The sequence below is a fragment of the Episyrphus balteatus genome, chromosome 4 (assembly GCF_945859705.1).
Source record: "Episyrphus balteatus chromosome 4, idEpiBalt1.1, whole genome shotgun sequence".
Lineage (NCBI taxonomy): Eukaryota > Metazoa > Arthropoda > Insecta > Diptera > Syrphidae > Episyrphus > Episyrphus balteatus.
In genome coordinates this window covers 6129244-6147831 of record NC_079137.1, presented here as the reverse complement: position 1 = coordinate 6147831, position 18588 = coordinate 6129244, and the positions used below count along the sequence as shown (strand labels likewise).

The following is an 18588-nucleotide window of genomic DNA, read 5'->3' as shown; positions in this document are numbered from 1 at the left end:
ACTGCACTTTTACATCAGACTTACAAAATGTTTCCATAAAAAATTCAACACATAACTTTGTATTAGTTTTTAGAAATAAAAAACATACTCAAAGAAAGAATTACTCAGCTTTTGACAAAATTTACCTATATATTTATTTAACATTTTTGTTTCATGTTTTTTTTTTTTTTCATAAGTAGGTACCTACTCAGTAAATACTCTTTTACTAATTTTCATTATCATACATACACAAAACAAAAAAAAAAACAATCACCGATGCCGAGGGCACTTCGGTATTCCATAAATCAAGGCGACCACTGCCGTCGACAGAAGCGAACAAGGCGGGATGAATTGGAGACCATAACATAATTTGAATTTTCTTCAAATGAATATAATGGTTTAGTGTCCTACAAGTAAATACAAAAAATGTAATACATATTGGTCGTTATAGTAGATATTAAATTTCACCTTAAGACTCCATAACTTTATTGTCCAATCAATGGACGATGTAAGAAACAAATCACCAAAATCTGTTGTAGATTGATTTGGATGAGTTGATATTCCCGTCACTGGACCCAAATGTTTCTCATAGACTTCAGACACACCCGAACGTATTCCATGTCGATAAGCTTGAGTAGAAACAACAATTTATTTATAAGCAAATGAAAAATCACAACAAACTTTTACCATAATAAACATTGCCATCTTCACTACCCATAACCAGATTGTTAATCTCATTCGATGGAAAGGACATGCAACTGATAGCAATTGGGTTCGATTGCCGTGGCTGCAATTCCAGTGTATCTCCATGAGCAAAGCTTGCCATCGGATGAGATCGATAACACATTGTCTGCATTCTGTGTGCCAACCATTTGCAAACAATACACTGGATGCGTATGTGCAGTTGCACTTAGAGGTGCTCTGCTGGTTTAGCAAAGCATGTTGACATAACGGCACTTTGACAATGGAATACATCTTCGGGTGTTTGTTTTTTATATTTTGTGTTCCAGACCATTACAACACCATCTGGTTCATTGTGACTCTCCTTAAAAAATTTAGTGGGTTTTAGATAGAATCGTAGAAAAAAATACAAATGCAAACCTCATGATTGTGATATGAAACAACAACCAAAATGTGTTGGCCAATCCATTGAAGTGACGCATCGATTCTTAGACCATCGGTCTTCGTGGAAATCTCGATTCAATGACAACCTAGCATGTGTCCTCTCATCGTTTGACTCCTATCACCACCTCCAATGTATTCGGTGTAGATGTCGACATTCTCAGATAGAGCCCTTTCGAAGACACGTCCAGCGGGTAAAACAAACCTTTGAAAGTCCGCCGACAAGATGATCATCTGTTTTTGTTCTTCCGATAGTTCCTTAACTGAAAGCACAAATGTTAAATTAATGTAAAGAGAGGAGAGAAAAAATTCACTTACTTTATTTTTCTCTTCAGGTTCTTTTTTGTGTTCAAGTGGTGTTATGGCTGATGCAACTTCCTTCATAGTGGGCAAACCATGTGGTAGAATTCCTGGTGGTAGTTTGGAATGGAACCCATTGTCGATGTGTGGCAGCGATCTCTGTTCGTCATCTCCTTGGGCATCATAAGTAAGCATAGGTAAAACAGGAACAATTCTACGATTTTTTTTGTTTGTTTTTTTTTTTTCTCTCATTTTGTTTAGAGCTTTGTTTTATTAAATTTTAATTTTTTAAATAAAAAAGCAAAAGCAAACTTTTTGACAGACAGTTGTCAAAGTAAATGTTCAGTGCTGCCAAATTTTAACACGGATTCCAAAATCTCGATGTCGTTTTTTTGCACAAAATCTATATAGATAAACAAAAAAACACACCTTTTGTATGAACACAACAAATAAAGTATCTTGGCACTACTGTTTTTATCGAGAGAAAGTAAAATCTGGATAATTATCTGGATTTTTCAAAAATCTATACAGATAAAGTTTTTGTTGTTTTTAACACGTAAATTGTTTTAATTTCAAAAATCTCGATGTCGTTTTTTTGCACAAAATCTATATAGATAAACAAGAAAACACACCTTTTGTAAAATTTCTTTTCGCTTCAGCAGCGTACTAGGCTTAACGACAGTGTTTTTTTTTTAAAGTTATGCGTACTGAGCCCAAGAAAATATAGTAATGGCAGCACTTGCGGCTTTCGGCTCTTCTTCATTATCTCTCTATCCCCTCTTCTTCTCACAAGTAATAACAAAAAAATCAAAATTAACTGCAATTTTCATTTGTTTTGTTTTATATTCCCTTTCCGACTATACTTTCCATTTCATTCACACTACATAAAATTATACCTTATGCCGAACGAGACAACACCAATGCAGTAAATTTAAGTTTTTATGTCAAAATTAATATAAAAAAAAAACACACACAACTTTTTTAAATTTTTATTTTTTTTGTGTGTCGTTCCTTCGTTATCTTTCTTCTTTTGCTATATTCTCGCTGTGGTTTAGCTTTCACAAGCAGAAAAGAAAAAAAGAAAAAAATCTTCTCCAAATCTACTAAAACTTGACTGGCAGCAGTAAAAGTAAAAAAATTTCAAAAACTATACCACAGAGAGGTCAATGTAATCTAAATCTACATAGAAATTTAAATTACACACAAAATAAAAACCAGCCATTATTAAATTGATTGAGAGCTATGAAAAGTTGCACAAACTTTCTATCGTAGTTTTTTTGCTTGCTAGCTGCTGTGTGAGAAAAAAAGTAAAAAATAATTAAGTTTGCTGTTGTTGTTTTCTTTATCGTGTGGAAGTAGTTTTTTTTTCTTCACAAAAAAAAAAGAAAGAAAAAACTTGCAAATCTAAAAAATCCCCGCGCCTTCTTTGTTCTTTGGCAACAACAAAATATAACATAACTGGAAAACCAATCCTTTTCCAATTTTATCAAAAAAAAAACAATCCTCGTATTCAGATTACGAAAGACTCAAATCAATCATGGACCGAAACAACGGGTGAGTTGCATTCTTCAATAGAATTCTATTTTTTTCAACTTTTTTTTTTTGTTATTTCAGAGTTATTTTTTTCTTTGTTTTGGTTTGATAAAAGAAATATATATTTTGTTTTCATATCGATCGTAAACAGTTTTTTGTTTAATTATTTTTTTAAGAGATTTGCCTACGGGGCCAAGGGCTTTCTTTAGTTTGCTTGCAATCCAATAACCCACTTTTCTTACCTGTCCTATAGATAGTCTCAAAGAAGAAATCAAATAACAACAAAATATCGATTTAAACTTGTCCAATTAATCTGTCACGATGTGTAAGCATTTTCTTTTTTTTTTTTTCAAAAAAATAAATAATTAGACTGTAAGTTACATAGTCTAATTGTTTTAAGTTAACTTCTTTTTGCACGGGAAGTTGACACCTAAATAGTCTTAACTTTTACCTATTTTAGAATGCAGTTTTATGGAATTGAAGTCGACTGAATACTTCTGCATTTTAATCCTTTTAAAAATGTCTCAAGGTTGTTATTCATAACATCTTTTTTTTTTTGGTAGGTATCATGTTACAATAACAATGAATTCATAGATTTTTGCTTGTCCTTAGTTTCTCTGGTTGAAGTGACTTATGTTATTCATTTATTTGCTGGTTCTTTATATATAAACTGTCACTGCATTGCACTATTTTAAATTTAATTTAACAGCATCTTTTCGATCTGAAAATGAAATTGATGAACATTTGGAAAATGAAGTTATGTGTCGTTTTTCACTTTTGCTTTCGAAATTTTTCCTAGCAAATAAGATACAAATGAGTTTTTGTTACATATTTTGTCACCCAAAATTACAAATGTTCAGATTAATATCAAACAGAGTAGTTTTCGGGGCGACTTTCCATTAAGGACGCACACCTAGAGTTTTGATTTTTTTTTTTTACAGTGAGCTTAGGGTCTCAATAGAGTAGATACCTATCATGTTACAATAACAATAAAGTCATTGATTTTTGCTTGTCCTTAGTTTGTCTTGTTAAAGTGATTTTTGTAAGATATCGTCATTTGGTGGTTTATAAACTATCACTGCATTGCACTGTTTTACATTGAATTTAACTTCATCTTGTCCATTTGAAAATTTGAAAAATGAAGTTATGTCGTTCGGGTGTAAAGTTTCCATATTTTTCTTAACTGTATGAAATCTGTTCATATAAAAATCCTTAAAAAAAGCAATAACAAATGATCAGGTAGTAAAAATTGTTGGTAATTTGTAAAAAAAACATTAAAAACTCTACTTCATCTTCAGTTCCAACACTCGTTTACAATGGCACGCGTTGTGTTAGTTCTCTCGAGAAAGCTAACCTTCTCGGCAGGCAATTGGATGATAATTCTACTTTACCCGAAAGTCTCATGACTTCCCCCCTTCACTTGAAATAGTAAACAGTTGTATGGGACCCATTTTTTTTTTTGTACTCTCAAAGTGACAAGGGTCTTGCCCGGATAGTATCCCTCCCATCGTTGTAAAGAGATGTTCTTCCACGCTGGCAAAACCATTTCGAAAGCTTTTTCATACTCTACTGGTCTCGTTCCGAGTGAATGGAAAACAGCATTTGTCCTAATACTCCTCACCCTAAAACTATCTTCTGATTGCAATTAAAAAAACGCGTCAGAAACGCGTCCAAAACACGTCCCAAACGAGCCGAAAACGATTCTGAAACGCGTCCTAAACGCGCCAAAAACGCTTTCGAAACGAGTCCAAAACGTGTCCAAAACACGTCCAAAATGCTTCTGAAACGCGTCCAAAAAGCGTGTGGAATGCCAAAACGAAACGAAACGTGTCGAAAACGCGTCCAAAACGCGTCGAAAACGCTTTCGAAACGAGTCCAAAACGTGTCTGAAACGCGTCCAAAACGCTTCCGAAACGCGTCCAAAACGCGTCTTAAACGCGTCCAAAACGCGTCTTAAACGCGTCCAAAACGCGTCTTAAACGCGTCCAAAACGCGTCAGAAACGCTTCCAAAACGCGTCTGAAACGCGTCCAAAACGCGCCCGAAACGCGTCGAAAACGCTTCCCAAACGCTTCCGTAACGCGTCCAAAAAGCGTCTGAAACGCGTCGAAAATGCTTCCGAAACGTGTCCAAAAAGCTTCAGAAACGCGTCCAAAACGCGTCAGAAACGCGTCCAAAACGCGTCTGAAACGCTTCTGAAACGCGTCCAAAACGCGCCCGAAACGCGTCGAAAACGCTTCCCAAACGCGTCCAAAACGCTTCCGTAACGCGTCCAAAAAGCGTCTGAAACGCGTCGAAAATGCTTCCGAAACGTGTCCAAAACGCTTCAGAAACGCGTCCAAAAGGCGTCAAAACGCGTCTAAAACGCTTCCGAAACTCGTCCAAAACGCTTCCGAAACGCGTCCAAAACGCGTCCAATAAGCGTCTGAAACGCGTCGAAAATGCTTCAGAAACGCGTCCAAAACGCTTCTGAAACACGTCTTAAACACGTCTAAAACACGTCTGAAACGCTTCCAAAATGCTTCCAAAACCCGTCAAAAGGAGTCTGAAACGCGTCGAAAACGCGAACAAAATGTTTTGAAAATCCTTATACTATAAACCCTTCCCTTTTTTCCTAATGCTAGCTCTGTGTTAGTACATATATAAGGGTAACCAAAACCCCTTTAGTGCGCGCTGACAAAAAAAAAAAAAAATCGATTGAAGATCCATCTCTTTGTTAAGTCTGCACAGATCTTTCTTGTTATTTAAGTGTAAAGAGATCTTTCATTACAAAAAATGCAAGCAAAAACAGAATTTATACTTACATATCGTGGGCACAAAGCCAAAACCACGAATCTGCAAAATTGTAGTTTTGATAAAAACGGCTTCAAAATTTTGAAAACTCGTGTAAACTTTTGGAAACTCATGCAACGGATATTGATATATAAGGCTGCTAGCTAACAGATGGAGGATTAGGATCGACGCAGTGAATAGATGGAGCGATTACAAGTTAAATGACGCATTTAAGTTAAAATGTCTAAAAATCAGGTGGGACAAAGGGAACATAGGTATCGAGGCATTTATTTTACGAATCCTATTAAAATAGTTATTAAACTTGTTCGCTTTTTCACTACATTGAATTGAAATTTCATCAATCATAACCATATTTTTCAGTTTTCCACATTCAATTTGATTACCCTCTTTAGCAGACATTTTAAAAATGATGATGTCACTTCGAATTTAATATTTATATTTATTACGAAGATTCTTCTGCTTCAAAGCTATATTAAATAAAATGACCCCGTATTCATACTTCAAATGATAACAAAAGTTAACCATGGTGGGCGCCATCTAGCGTCAAAATGTTTTTTATTATTTTGAAATAGTTATTCCACTTGTTAATCGCAAAACTCTTAAATAACGAATGCCCTAATTCAAGTTATTAGATTGTTAAAGTCATCGTATGGTGAAGTTAGCGAAGATCCACTGTACTCGCATTCACTTAATTACGTATTTGCAACTACCTTATTCAATAAATATCGTCTTCTTTTAGATACACATACATTAGACGCCAAGGACAAACGATAAATTCACCTTCGAATAATGATGGCAGAACAAGTTCATCGATACCAACTAGAGAACCTCTCACTCAGCATGATGAATTGATTCGCTATATCAAAGAAGCATGGCACAAAGTGAGTTTTCTAAATGCTTCTAATTATAAATTATTTTTCATACTTGAAGCCACTTTTTGGGAGTGGGAAGATAGTGTTTCTATGACATAATTCTTACGTTTTTCGTATTTTTGCAGGTGAATGAACAAGGACCACATGGAGCTCCTGTCATCTATAGAAATGAATCTGATCAATTAAAAAATTTCAAACCTTTCGATTTAGAAGAATATTGGGGCCAACGTCTCGTTCAAAATATCCACGTTTCCCATGGACATCAATAATAATTTGAAATATTATTAAATAATAATTATTTAAAAAAAAAAAACAAAAACTTAGTAACAACAAAATTTAACAAACGAACGTTTTAAACAAAAAAAAAATAATAATAATTAGGCAGTTTAAAAACTCGATAAAAGAAAAGAACAGATATAAAAAACTGTAAACAATGAATCGACACTCGCATATAATATTATGTAATTCAATTTTCCGAAAAGGGATGTCGATCTATTTAATTAGAAAAAAGAAACTTAAGAAAAAAAATTTGCTGCCAAGGAACTACACGAAGAAATTCCAATTTAACCACAATTTTCTTTAAATTTGTATTTTTTGTCATTTTGTATGATTTGTTCTCTCGCTCTCCTTTAAATGAGATTTGTATCTTTTGTTCTTTTTTTAGTCTTTTTGAAAAATTGAAAGCTGTCCTTAGCAAAAATTTTATAATATTGTATTGTATTTTTTTTTTCGTTTTTAAAAATTTCTATCCCAAATTTTGTAATTCTTTGTTCACACTAAAATATTTACACAAATTGGACTTTTATTTTAAATTGGAGAAAAATGTTCAGAAACAAAAATTTTATACCCTATGAATAATAATCATAAGTATTCGTGTTTATGCTAAAAAATAATAATATAAAATATATATTTTCAAATTAGTGATAAACAATAAAAAATAATAACAATAAAATTAAAGAAAAAAAAAAAAAAACACAATATTTAAAAATATGTAGAAAGAAGAACAGTTTTTGTTTCTGAGATTTCAGAGAAACACAAACATGATTTATTAGTGAAAAACTTGCTATAACCTACGAAATTTTACTTTTATCGTAGATTTAGTATTAGTTGAGGAGGTGACTGTTTATAAGTATGTATAACTTTGAGTTGATCAAGATATTGGTTTAACTGTCTACAGTGGTAGACTCAGAAGAAAGGAATATAAATTTGTTCCAGTGCCTTATGGCGAAGAGCCGAGAAACTTTTGCATAAAAGAAGAATGGACGAGTAAAGGCTCTATGGAAGTATTCGAAGAATTAATTTGAAATGTGAAAATGCTATAACATTACTTACTGTAAGTAAGTAAATTAATGAATTGTAATTTATTTAAAAAAAAAGAAAATTGATTTTTAAATTGTAAGTTTATCTACATGCAAAGATACCTCTGTTATTCTGTTATACATATAAAAGAAATTATTTATTTACCTCTTACAAGATGCCGTAGATTAAAAGCAAAATAACATGGGACAGAAGCTTAAACTTTTTTAAAAATTTTTTTTTTTACTTCATGGTTAAAAAAACATCCTTACCCAAAAACTAAAGAAAACTGGTAAAAAAACGAAGGAGATTTTGCAAAGCGTCCCAGATAATGAAAAAATAAATTATTAGAAACTTTCATTATTATAATTATTTAATTTATTAAAGTAAGAATTCTTAACATTAACTAGTAGCGTTTTTCAAAGTTCTATATTTCCATTGAAAAACATAAACAAAATGCATTCCTAGATGCTCACCAGAGTACTAAACGAATCCAGTATTGTTTACGAACAATGAATAGTTACTCGCAGAAATCGCTCTCAGACAGATTCAACACAATTTAAAATGTTCGAGCTTATGTGTTTACGAGTATGATGACCAAAAATGTCTGTTCGAATAAAATCCAATAAAATTATCGTGGCCAATATGATCACTTTTACTCGAACTTAATGTCAGTGCGAATCTACGAATAATTGCTGAGGGTGCTATAGGTGGGTTCCTGTAGCGTGAAAAAATAAGAATTAGTTTTATTTTAAAAAGACACAAATTACATTTGCTTCATTTTTTACTATGCATCAGGAAATTTGGTTTGAAGTTTGAGTATTTATGTATTAGTGCTTTTGAGTAGATCTTGAAAAGGATTTCTCTTCTGAGCAAGTAAAACACTTTCAGAAGATGTCTGAATGATTGAACGATCGTCCAATTAAAAATGAGTTGACAATGATAGAAGAAAAAATAAAAAAAAACTTTACAGTTTATAATTTTGTGTGAAAGTAGGGATATGGAAAAGAATTATGGATGTGTTGAGAGGAACGCGAATGCATTTTCTTTCATTCATAAATAATCTTCAGATGCACACTACTTCATCGGCCTTTTTAAGTGCCGATAGCGATAGATTAATGATTCTTTTTTTTAAATCAACATTAGAAATTTTTTAACATTCAAATTAGTCGAGCACACAGCAAATTTTGGGAGTGGATATACGTTATGTATAACAAAAATGTGAGTAATTTACTCGTAGCCTAATCACAATAATTGAATAGTAGCGTTTTTTAATCCGAAAAACATATTAATCCGCGATTTCAAGCTACCAGATTTTTGAATTTGATACTAAAATGCACAGTTTTGCATACTTCTATTTTGATGTGGCTAAAATAAACAGTCACTGTGGCGTATGAGGAAAATTTTCTCTACTGTTGCTGACCACTTGATCTTTGTCTATCAAATGATATACTTAGTTGTTCATGTGAAATTTTCAGTCTAGGGGGTCGATATAAGGTTAACCGTTCTGATGTTTTTGAAACGTTTACTTAAAAGAAAATAATGAAATCAATTAAAACGAATATTCATATATTATAATCAACTACAGCAAATAAGTATTTTAAAAATCACAAAATGATCTCTATGATTCAATCGATCTTCAAAAACCAATATTTTGATAGTTTTCCCATAAATCTTTTTTAATTTAAGACGCAACTTAATAACCTTAATTCTGGATTTATAAGTATTTTTTTTTTAAGTGTCTTTTTAATGTAGTACAATATTACAATTCCTTTGTATCTACAGACTCAGTCACAGTAGCAGTTCATTCAAAAAAAAAAAAATTTCAACAGGTAGATACTCCGACAGAGAAATTTCGCTAAGAGAGATTTTCTGTTTATGTTTTTATCCTCTCAACCAAAAATTGTTTATACACAAAAACACATGTTCTCCAAAATTTTGTTTTCAGAGGCGAAGAAATAATAAAAAACAAAAATATGCATACTAAGTATATTGTGTATAATCTTGTGTGTTTTCCAAGTATTTTTAAGTTCATTATTTAGTGAATCCAATAATAGACTTATAACGCCATTAGTCTGTTCTAGATCTTTAGTGGCGCTGGATCGTGTCTTTTAGAAAAATATTTCTATTCTTTCTTTTTTGTTTTTTTGAAATTTCATTGACTAAATGAAAATACATATAGAATAATATTCATATTCTGGATAAAAATGAAGGCAATTTTGCTTTTATTTTTTATTATAACCCAACTTGGACTATCAACTCAGTTTCAACAAATTAAAATTGGTAATATTGGTTGCCTCCGAAGTGGAAAAATAAATAGATTGATTAACTTTGTTGTTGATTATTTCTTACAGGTGCGATTTTTTTCGAAGATGAACACGAAATTGAAGCTGCATTCGATATAGCAATTTATCGTGTGAATTTACGGTTTTTCGATTTGAAACTTTTACCAATAAAACGTTATGGAAATGTTAAAAACAGTGATAGTATTTATCTTCAAAATTTAGGTTAGTAGCAGACATTTTTTTAAATGATATTTCAAAAAATATATATGTACATTCCATTTTTTTTAATATTTTTCAAAAATATAGCATGCGAACTGATAGGAAATGGTGTCTCGGCTATTTTTGGACCAAGTTCAAAGGCACCTAGCGGTAAGTGATTCGTTTTGTTTGGGTTGGAGACAAATCTGTCTACTCTTCTCTGTATATATTACTTTTTTTTTTGTTATTATTTATGTTTTTTGTTTTTCTCATTTAGATATTGTGGCACTTATTTGTAATAGCACCGGCATTCCTAATGTACTTTTTGATTGGAGTCCCGAAGAAAGTATGACAGAGAGAATGAATCATAGAATGACAGTAAATGTAGCACCTTCGACATCGATTCTTTCAAAAGCTTACTCAGATATTGTTTATAATTATGCATGGAAAGGATATACAGTACTCTATGAAGATGATGAAGGTAAATTATTAAATTATTTTCAAAACTAATTATATATTCAAAATATTTGTATTTTAATAATAAATCAATAGGACCGGTCTTTGAAATCTCATTGTCATTAGCTTGCTAAACTTTTTATATACGAGTAGTATATTTTCTCAAATCTCAAAATTCTATTATCAATATTCATTAGTCATGCACTTCTTCCCCATTTTTAATTTATAACACGGGAAGTGAATAGAAAAATACTTAAAAGGGTACTAATTAAATAATTATAATGTATACAAATCTTAACAAAGCAGTAAATGTTTTCAACAATTTACTTTTTAAATAATTAAATCAAATAGTGCCAAAAAGCACCAAATTCTTAAATTTTCAATTCTTAGTATTTTCGAAAAAATTTTAAAAAAGCGACAAAAAATCATCGAATACACCTATTTCATTATTTTATATATATTGAAAATCCGTCGGTCGATTTTCGTCCAAATCTGTTCGGTTTTTAAAAGACTCCCCATTTGCAATAGAAGTGTTATTTTTTTTTTTATAATACTAGGTTCTCAGTTTTTCGTACCTTTTTTCAAAAATTATGAAACGGATGCATACTTACGATATATGTATTAGGGTGGGTCAAAAAAATCGAAATTTTTTTTTTTGAATTGGTACTCCGGAAAATCGATTGCTAGACCCCTCTAGAATATACACACCAAATATGAGCTCTTTATATTAATGGGAAGGTCCTCCGCTTTGCAATTTTCCATTTTTAAATCAAGCTTCTACTAAAAAAAAATAATTTTTTTATTAATTGACTTTTTAGCAAATTTCTTTTCATATTCTTGTAGGAAATTGAACGCTCTACAAAAAAGGCCTTATACACTTTTTTCGTTTATCTAACCGTTGAATAGATATTTGAGGTCCAAAAATCGAGAAAATCTTTAAAAATTCGTTTTTTGTTCTTAATTTTGTAACAAATTGAAAAATTATAACGATCAAACGCGCAAGACATATTCTTGTTGAAAATTGATTGCTCCACAAAAAAGGTCTTATTAACTTTTTTCATTAATCTAACCATTCTAAAGATATTCGAGGTCAAAGTTAAAAAAAAATATAAAAACATTTTATATTTTTAAAAAATTTCTAATTCACTGAAACTTCATTATTTTCAAATTAGCAAGATATATTCTTGTAGGGGCTTAAACGTTCTACAAAAAATTCTTTGGAATGAAATTAATTGCTTTAACCGTTTAGAAGATATTCGTATCCAAATCGCAATGCATACGGGTCATAAGAAAACTATTGAAATCAGTGAGCATTGGTTTGGATACGAATATCTTCTAAACGGTTAAAGCAATCAATTTCATTCCAAGAAATTTTTTGTAGAACGTTTAAGCCCCTACAAGAATATATCTTGCTAATTTGAAAATAATGAAGTTTCAGTGAATTAGAAATTTTTTAAAAATATAAAATGTTTTTATATTTTTTTTTAACTTTGACCTCGAATATCTTTAGAATGGTTAGATTAATGAAAAAAGTTAATAAGACCTTTTTTGTGGAGCAATCAATTTTCAACAAGAATATGTCTTGCGCGTTTGGTCATTATAATTTTTCAATTTGTTACAAAATTAAGAACAAAAAACGAATTTTTAAAGATTTTCTCGATTTTTGGATTTCAAATATCTATTCAACGGTTAGATAAACGAAAAAAGTGTATAAGGCCTTTTTTGTAGAGCGTTCAATTTCCTACAAGAATATGAAAAGAAATTTGCTAAAAAGTCAATTAATAAAAAAATTATTTTTTTTTTGTAGAAGCTTGATGTAAAAATGGAAAATTGCAAAGCGGAGGACCTTCCCATTAATATAAAGAGCTCATATTTGGTGTGTATATTCTAGAGGGGTCTAGCAATCGATTTTTCGGAGTACCAAATCAAAAAAAAATTTTCGATTTTTTTGACCCACCCTAATATGTATGTATGTAGGTACTATGGGTACGGTGACCATATTTCTAGAAGCAAAACTCGGGACAAATATATAATTCCTTGCATTGTTTTAAAAATATTGATTTTTTAAAAAAATAAATAAAAAATTGAAATTTTATAATAACAAGATTTCAAAATGTTTCCTATTTCTTTATTTTGATATCAAGATTTCTTAAACGATTTTATGGGAGCATTTTCGTTGAAATCATTTAAGTGGTTTACGAAACCAAGAAAGCGGTTTTATAATAGGTGGGTACTGTTTATAACTTCTAAAAAAATATTTTTTCAATCAAAATCGGGAGAGCTGTTTTTTAACATTTATATTATTTTATATGGTTTTGAAATTTTATAATCTTTAATTAAACTTTTAACATGTCCTTTAAAGTTTTGAAATTTAGCTGGGTTCCTTACTCTTCCATACGTTGTTCATTATTCGAAAAAAAAAAATTTTTTCTAGTGTAGCTTTTCAACCTGGCATATACAAGCTGGAACTAAGGAATTGACGAAAAATTTTAAAAACTAAAGCCCAGTTCAGATGTGAAACAAATTTTCATATAAAACCAGCACAACGAAATCGTAAACGAAAATTTTGCTTTTCGTTGCACATTAATTAGCTTAACCAAAGAAATTCTTACCTCTGCTAGAATATTTAGAGAGTTTTCAATCGTTTGTCACTCACATTTAACTGTTCAGGTAATTTTTTCTCGCTCCAAAAGAGTATTTTGACTTTGGAGACTTAGAAAAATTTTCGTTTGCTTCAGGAGCGTATACTTAGCTTAATGTTCGCAATTCTGTCTGTCTGTCTACAGGCTAAACAACTGGGGTGATTTTCTTCAAACTTGGAAGTTAACAGTTTTGGAGAAAAGGAGAAATTAAAGGAAGGCGCAACATGTATTTATCCATTAAAACGAATACTTCGAAAACTCGAGTTGTTAGTTTTTGAATTTGAAATTAAATTTTCAGTTAAATTTATCAAAAAAAAACATTTAAAAACCCAAAATGAAACTTCGAATACGAAATTTCTTTGAAATGCAATGGCTTAAAAACGATACATCATAAACTGTTATCTTAATTTACCTACATATAACATTTAATCAACACACTGAATTTAAAACATTTTAACAAAATTTACTTTTTTGGAGTAAAGTAAAAAAAGAAATGTTTTTAATAACAGTTTTAGGAGAAAAGTAATAAAACTAAGGTTTTTAGCTTTAATTATTTTTTTAAGTTTTTTTTTTATATTTTTCTTAAAATTTTCTAGCCTTGGTAAGACTTCAAGACTTGCTTCAACTTAAACGAATTCACGAAGAAGAAATAAAAGTTCGTAAATTTACCCGTGACGATGATTATCGTACTGTTTGGAAAGTTGCTAAACATCAAGGCGAAAGACGAGTTATACTGGATTGTTCACCAGAATTGTTAGCAGATGTTGTAAATAGTTCGATTTTTTTCAATATGACAGGACAATTTAATGTAAGTTTTTGTTTTGCAATATTGTAAATTATATTCATGTTTTTTTCTTTGCAGAATTTATTCTTAACAAATTTAAACACACATAAATCAGATTTGCGGACATTAAACAATGAAAATTTCAAAGTTAATATTACAGCTGTTAGAATTGAATTAAATGTGTACGATTATATTGAGGTGAGTTTTACAAAATTTTACAAGCTATTTTGGGTATCAAAAAAGAAAGTTATAACATTATCTGAAAAATATCTTTATTTATGCATTTAATTTCCATTGATCACTATGGCGTATGAGTGTTATTTTGTAACCATATTTTTTACTATTCTCAGGACACTTCTGTAATGCCGACACTAGCATTTGATGCAATTTTACTCTTTGCAAACGCAATTAGTAATGTTATAACAAATGGACAATTTTTTGAACATCGTATGTCTTGTGATCGCATTGAAGGCGAAGAGAAATGGGAACCTGGACAATTAATTTTGGAGCAAATGTTAGCGGTAATTTTGTTTTCTTATTTTTTTTGTTCCCAAAATATCCTCAAATCATGATTTATTAAGATGATTTTTTATAATTTCGTTTTAGACATCAGAAGAAAATGGAACTTTCATAACAAAAGGCATACAATTCAATGAATGGGGTGAACGGGTAAATTTCAATTTGGAAATTTATCGTCCCATGATTGATCAAGTGATTGCGGTTTGGAATCCAGATGGTCAAGTTATGACTAAAAATGAAAAACCTCGAGCAGAAAGTGCTAATACACAGGATTATTCACAAAGTCGAAGGCATTATCGAGTAGCTTCTCGAATTGGTAAACCTTATCTTATGCTTAGGTAAATATTAATTCAAGAGATTGCAAAACAACCGTGTGTTAGTATTTTGTTTTATTTTCTCCTTCAGAGAAGCTGATGAAAATGAAATCCTAACTGGAAATGCTAGATTTGAAGGCTATGCAATTGATCTTATTCACAAGCTATCAATATTAGTTGGATTTGATTATACATTTGAAATTGTCGAGGATAATAGTTATGGAAAATATAATCCGGAAACAAAAGAATGGGATGGAATCGTTAGATATTTAATTGATCATGTAAGTTGTTCTCAATTAGCAATTCTGGTGAATGCCGTTGCATTAACTCGTACTAAAAGTTCTTAGATCTGGTGTTCTATTTATTTCGTTATCTAAGCCGATAGTTATATAACACTGGTAAACAAAATTGCACCTTTTTATGTTTTATGTAGTTTCTTGACTGTTTTTTAGTAATTTGGCATCGCTGATTTAAAAACCACTGTAATCTAGGAAAATGCTTAAAAAGTGGATAGCAAAAAATCGATTATTGAGAATACCGAGAATATCTGAAAAACCCAAGCTTATATAAAATTTTTGACTTCAGATTCGACTTCAACACCCCAAAAAATTTAGAAAGTTCATCAATCTTAACAAAACAAAACTCTTGTTGGTGAAGATTTTGGGTGGTATAGCCGGGTAAACTTTTCATTTAACAAAGTTTATTATTATTAAATTATCTTTCTTCTACAAAAAATTTGATTTTTAATCAACATTGGCGAACGAATCTTCTAAAAATTTTCCTTGAAAATTTGTCAACTCTTGAATATCACCACCAGCCCCACAAATTTGTTTAAGCTCCTAGCCTTCTGTGTTCTGTGCCTAACATTTGGCGCACTTCTATTTCGTTTTGGTACTACATTTCAAGGTGTGACTTTTCATCTGTGCATCAGTTTCATTAGGACTAATCTAAGAATCATCATTGGTTAAGGCCACTGCAAGATAAGAAGGCACCTCAATATTCTTGGTCTAGAAAACTCTCTTGTAGAAACTCTCTTTGAAGACGTAATTTTTCTCTCCCGTATAGGCACTTCAAATATGATTGAACTTGGCCTTGATTTTTTTTTGCAGATCCCGCGAAAACTTTTGACTTTTTTTTAAATCTTTCTCTTACTAAAAATTCGCATCTTAATATCTGATTCTTCTCATCCCATCAACAAGAACAGTTTGTTTTTGTGAAGCTATTTCGTGTTATATCAAAATGTTTTTCTTTGCATGACCGTCTTGTGAGGCTTGCACAAGAAATGTGATGAGTGAATCTGATGACCTTTTGGGAACTAGTGCCTTAGAATGATATCTCATGCTCTGTCTTTTTGTCACAGTTCCTGGATCCAAGACGTAATCATTGTAAAATTAGGCATCAACAAATATCAAATGTTCCACATACGCCACAGTGACCTCTTAAGATTAAATTTTTAAAAAATTGCTACAATATTTTTTTTATTTACAGAAAGCCGATATTGGAATATGCGATCTTACTATAACCCAATCCCGTCGATCAGCTGTGGATTTTACTGTACCGTTTATGCAATTGGGTATCAGTATTTTGTACTTTAAGAAACCTCCAGCCGACAAAGATTTATTTGCCTTTTTAAAACCATTCGATGTCGAGGTTTGGATGTACATGTTGACATCTTATTTAATTATCTCTTTGGTTTCCATTGTCATGGCCAGGTAAAACTATGAATTTTATAAATTTCCACAAAATAAAAGAATTCATATTTTTACAGAGTATCACGAGATGAATGGGAAAATCCACATCCATGTAATCCAAATCCAGAGGAATTGGAAAACAAATGGGATATTGCAAATACATCTTGGCTAACAATGGGATCACTTATGGCCCAAGGTTGTGATATATTGCCAAAATCTGGACCAATGCGGTTAATGAGTGGAATGTGGTGGTTCTTTTCCTTGATGATGTTAAATTCTTACACAGCCAATTTGGCTGCTTTCTTGACTGCATCGAAGTTGGAGAGTGCAATTAATAGTATTGACGATTTGGCCGATCAAAATAAAATTCAATTTGGTACTGTGAGTGGAGGCAGTACTTCGACTTTCTTTTCGGTATATTTTGTTTTGAATTTAACTTCGGCAAGATTGATAAAATATTTGCTTATTTATATAGGAATCCAATGACACAGTTTTCCGTTTGGCTTGGTCAAAAATGATTTCAGCTCAGCCAACTGTTTTCACAAAAGATAACGCTGAGGGTGTGGATCGTGTTAGGAAAAATCAAGGAACTTATGCTTTTCTCATTGAAACAACGGGTATGGAATATGCAATTGAAAAAGATGACAAATGTGAACTTACACAAATTGGATCGCAAATTGGAGAAAAACATTATGGAATTGCAGTTCCATTGGGTAGGACTGTTTTTAGTTCTCCCGCAATCTGAATTTTTAACCGCAAATTTATTCCAGGTGCCGACTATCGTTCAAATTTGAGTGTTGCCATATTAAAGCTCAGTGAAAAGGGTGATTTATTTACGTTGAAGAAGAAATGGTGGTCGAATCCGAATAAGACTTGTTCCCAAACTGATGTTGTTGATGGTAATGAATTGTCAATAGAAGAACTGGGCGGTGTATTTCTTGTATTGGGTTGTGGTATATTTGCTGCTTTTATATTGGGAATTATAGAATTTTTATGGAATGTACAGCAAGTTGCAGTAGAAGAGAGGGTAAAAAATTCTAGAAAATCTTTCCCACAGGTCAAATAATAAATTCAATTTTCTTAATTTTGATTTTTAAGTTAACACCTATGGAAGCATTAAAATCTGAAGTAATGTTTGCACTTAAATTCTGGATAAAAAAGAAACCAGTAAGAACTTCTGGTAGTAGTTCAAGATCATCGGCAAGCCGGTCGCGACGTTCTTCGGATCAATCACAAGTGTCGACAGCTAAAAATTCAGTCAAGAAAGTTAGTATAGAAAATTAAAATAAAACTTGATGAACTTTGGACCCAAGGTTTTTAAATCGAGGTTTTAAGAATAAAAGTTTAAGAGAAAAATTGTAAAAAATAATATTTGTTAAAGAAATAAATGAACACAATTATTTTTAAAACACAAAAAATTGTGTTGAATTTGTAACACCTTGATAACGATGAGATTCGTTGATTTCAATAGTTTGGTTCTTCGAACTAATGTTTTGGACATAAATGTAAGGCATGTGTCAGCAACTGCTTACTTTTGAGCAGAAGAACTGTTGCTTAAGCTTTGCACAGGAGCTGTTAACAGAAACGTAAATGATGCTCCTGATTTCGTCCAAAGAGTCGACTTTTTACAGTTCGAAAACAGTAGAGACTAATAAAGGACGGATATCTGCAACTGTTGGTGAGATAGATTGTATCACATTAAAAAGAGGCTACATAGTCGGGACATCTTCGGGACATGCTCGGGACATCTTTGGGACATGCTCGGGACATCTTCGGGACATGCTCGTGACATCTTCGGGACATGT

General features: G+C 31.5%; 4 protein-coding genes across 4 annotated transcripts in view; 3 read left to right on the top strand and 1 right to left on the bottom strand.

Moving 5' to 3' along the window:
- LOC129920232 (RIP-like protein) overlaps positions 1-2902 on the top strand; it is a 30821-nt gene extending 27919 nt beyond the window's left edge. The window contains exon 6 of the mRNA XM_056001491.1: positions 2438-2902. Within this exon, the coding sequence (XP_055857466.1) occupies positions 2438-2456 (19 nt within the window). The 3' untranslated portion in view covers positions 2457-2902. The remainder of the gene's footprint in view (positions 1-2437) is intronic.
- On the bottom strand, positions 146-1735 carry LOC129920233 (cytoplasmic dynein 1 intermediate chain-like). Its single transcript, XM_056001492.1, has 5 exons — positions 1420-1735; positions 1081-1364; positions 667-1024; positions 448-608; positions 146-386 (listed from the first exon to the last, which is right to left on the bottom strand). Exons 3-5 carry the CDS (start codon positions 833-835, stop codon positions 285-287), a joined length of 432 nt encoding a protein of 143 aa, XP_055857467.1. The 5' UTR covers positions 836-1024; positions 1081-1364; positions 1420-1735; the 3' UTR covers positions 146-284.
- On the top strand, positions 2817-6917 carry LOC129920234 (MAPK regulated corepressor interacting protein 2). The gene is made up of 3 exons (XM_056001493.1): positions 2817-2955; positions 6466-6607; positions 6724-6917. The coding sequence occupies exons 1-3, from the start codon at positions 2939-2941 to the stop codon at positions 6865-6867; spliced, it is 303 nt and encodes a 100-aa protein (XP_055857468.1). The 5' UTR covers positions 2817-2938; the 3' UTR covers positions 6868-6917.
- A 2518-nt stretch (positions 6918-9435) lies between these two features.
- Positions 9436-18517, top strand: LOC129919082 (glutamate receptor ionotropic, kainate 2-like). The gene is made up of 14 exons (XM_055999914.1): positions 9436-10177; positions 10249-10401; positions 10486-10548; positions 10655-10858; positions 14072-14283; positions 14338-14457; positions 14610-14780; positions 14866-15116; positions 15184-15373; positions 16581-16804; positions 16861-17197; positions 17259-17496; positions 17554-17810; positions 17882-18517. The coding sequence occupies exons 1-14, from the start codon at positions 10102-10104 to the stop codon at positions 18065-18067; spliced, it is 2682 nt and encodes an 893-aa protein (XP_055855889.1). The 5' UTR covers positions 9436-10101; the 3' UTR covers positions 18068-18517.
- Positions 18518-18588: the final 71 nt, after the last annotated feature.

Excerpts from the sequence above, each read along its gene's own strand:
- LOC129920233 (XM_056001492.1), bottom strand. The coding sequence starts at position 835 with ATGCAGACAATGTGTTATCGATCTCATCCGATGGCAAGCTTTGCTCAT. Across the intron at positions 609-666 it reads AGATGGCAATGTTTATTATG|CTTATCGACATGGAATACGT; the intron begins GTAAAAGTTTGT and ends TTTCTACTCAAG. Across the intron at positions 387-447 it reads TAAAGTTATGGAGTCTTAAG|GACACTAAACCATTATATTC; the intron begins GTGAAATTTAAT and ends ATTTACTTGTAG.
- LOC129920234 (XM_056001493.1), top strand. Across the intron at positions 6,608-6,723 it reads TCAAAGAAGCATGGCACAAA|GTGAATGAACAAGGACCACA; the intron begins GTGAGTTTTCTA and ends GTATTTTTGCAG.
- LOC129919082 (XM_055999914.1), top strand. The coding sequence starts at position 10,102 with ATGAAGGCAATTTTGCTTTTATTTTTTATTATAACCCAACTTGGACTA. Across the intron at positions 16,805-16,860 it reads GTTTCCATTGTCATGGCCAG|AGTATCACGAGATGAATGGG; the intron begins GTAAAACTATGA and ends ATATTTTTACAG. Across the intron at positions 17,497-17,553 it reads TGGAATTGCAGTTCCATTGG|GTGCCGACTATCGTTCAAAT; the intron begins GTAGGACTGTTT and ends AATTTATTCCAG.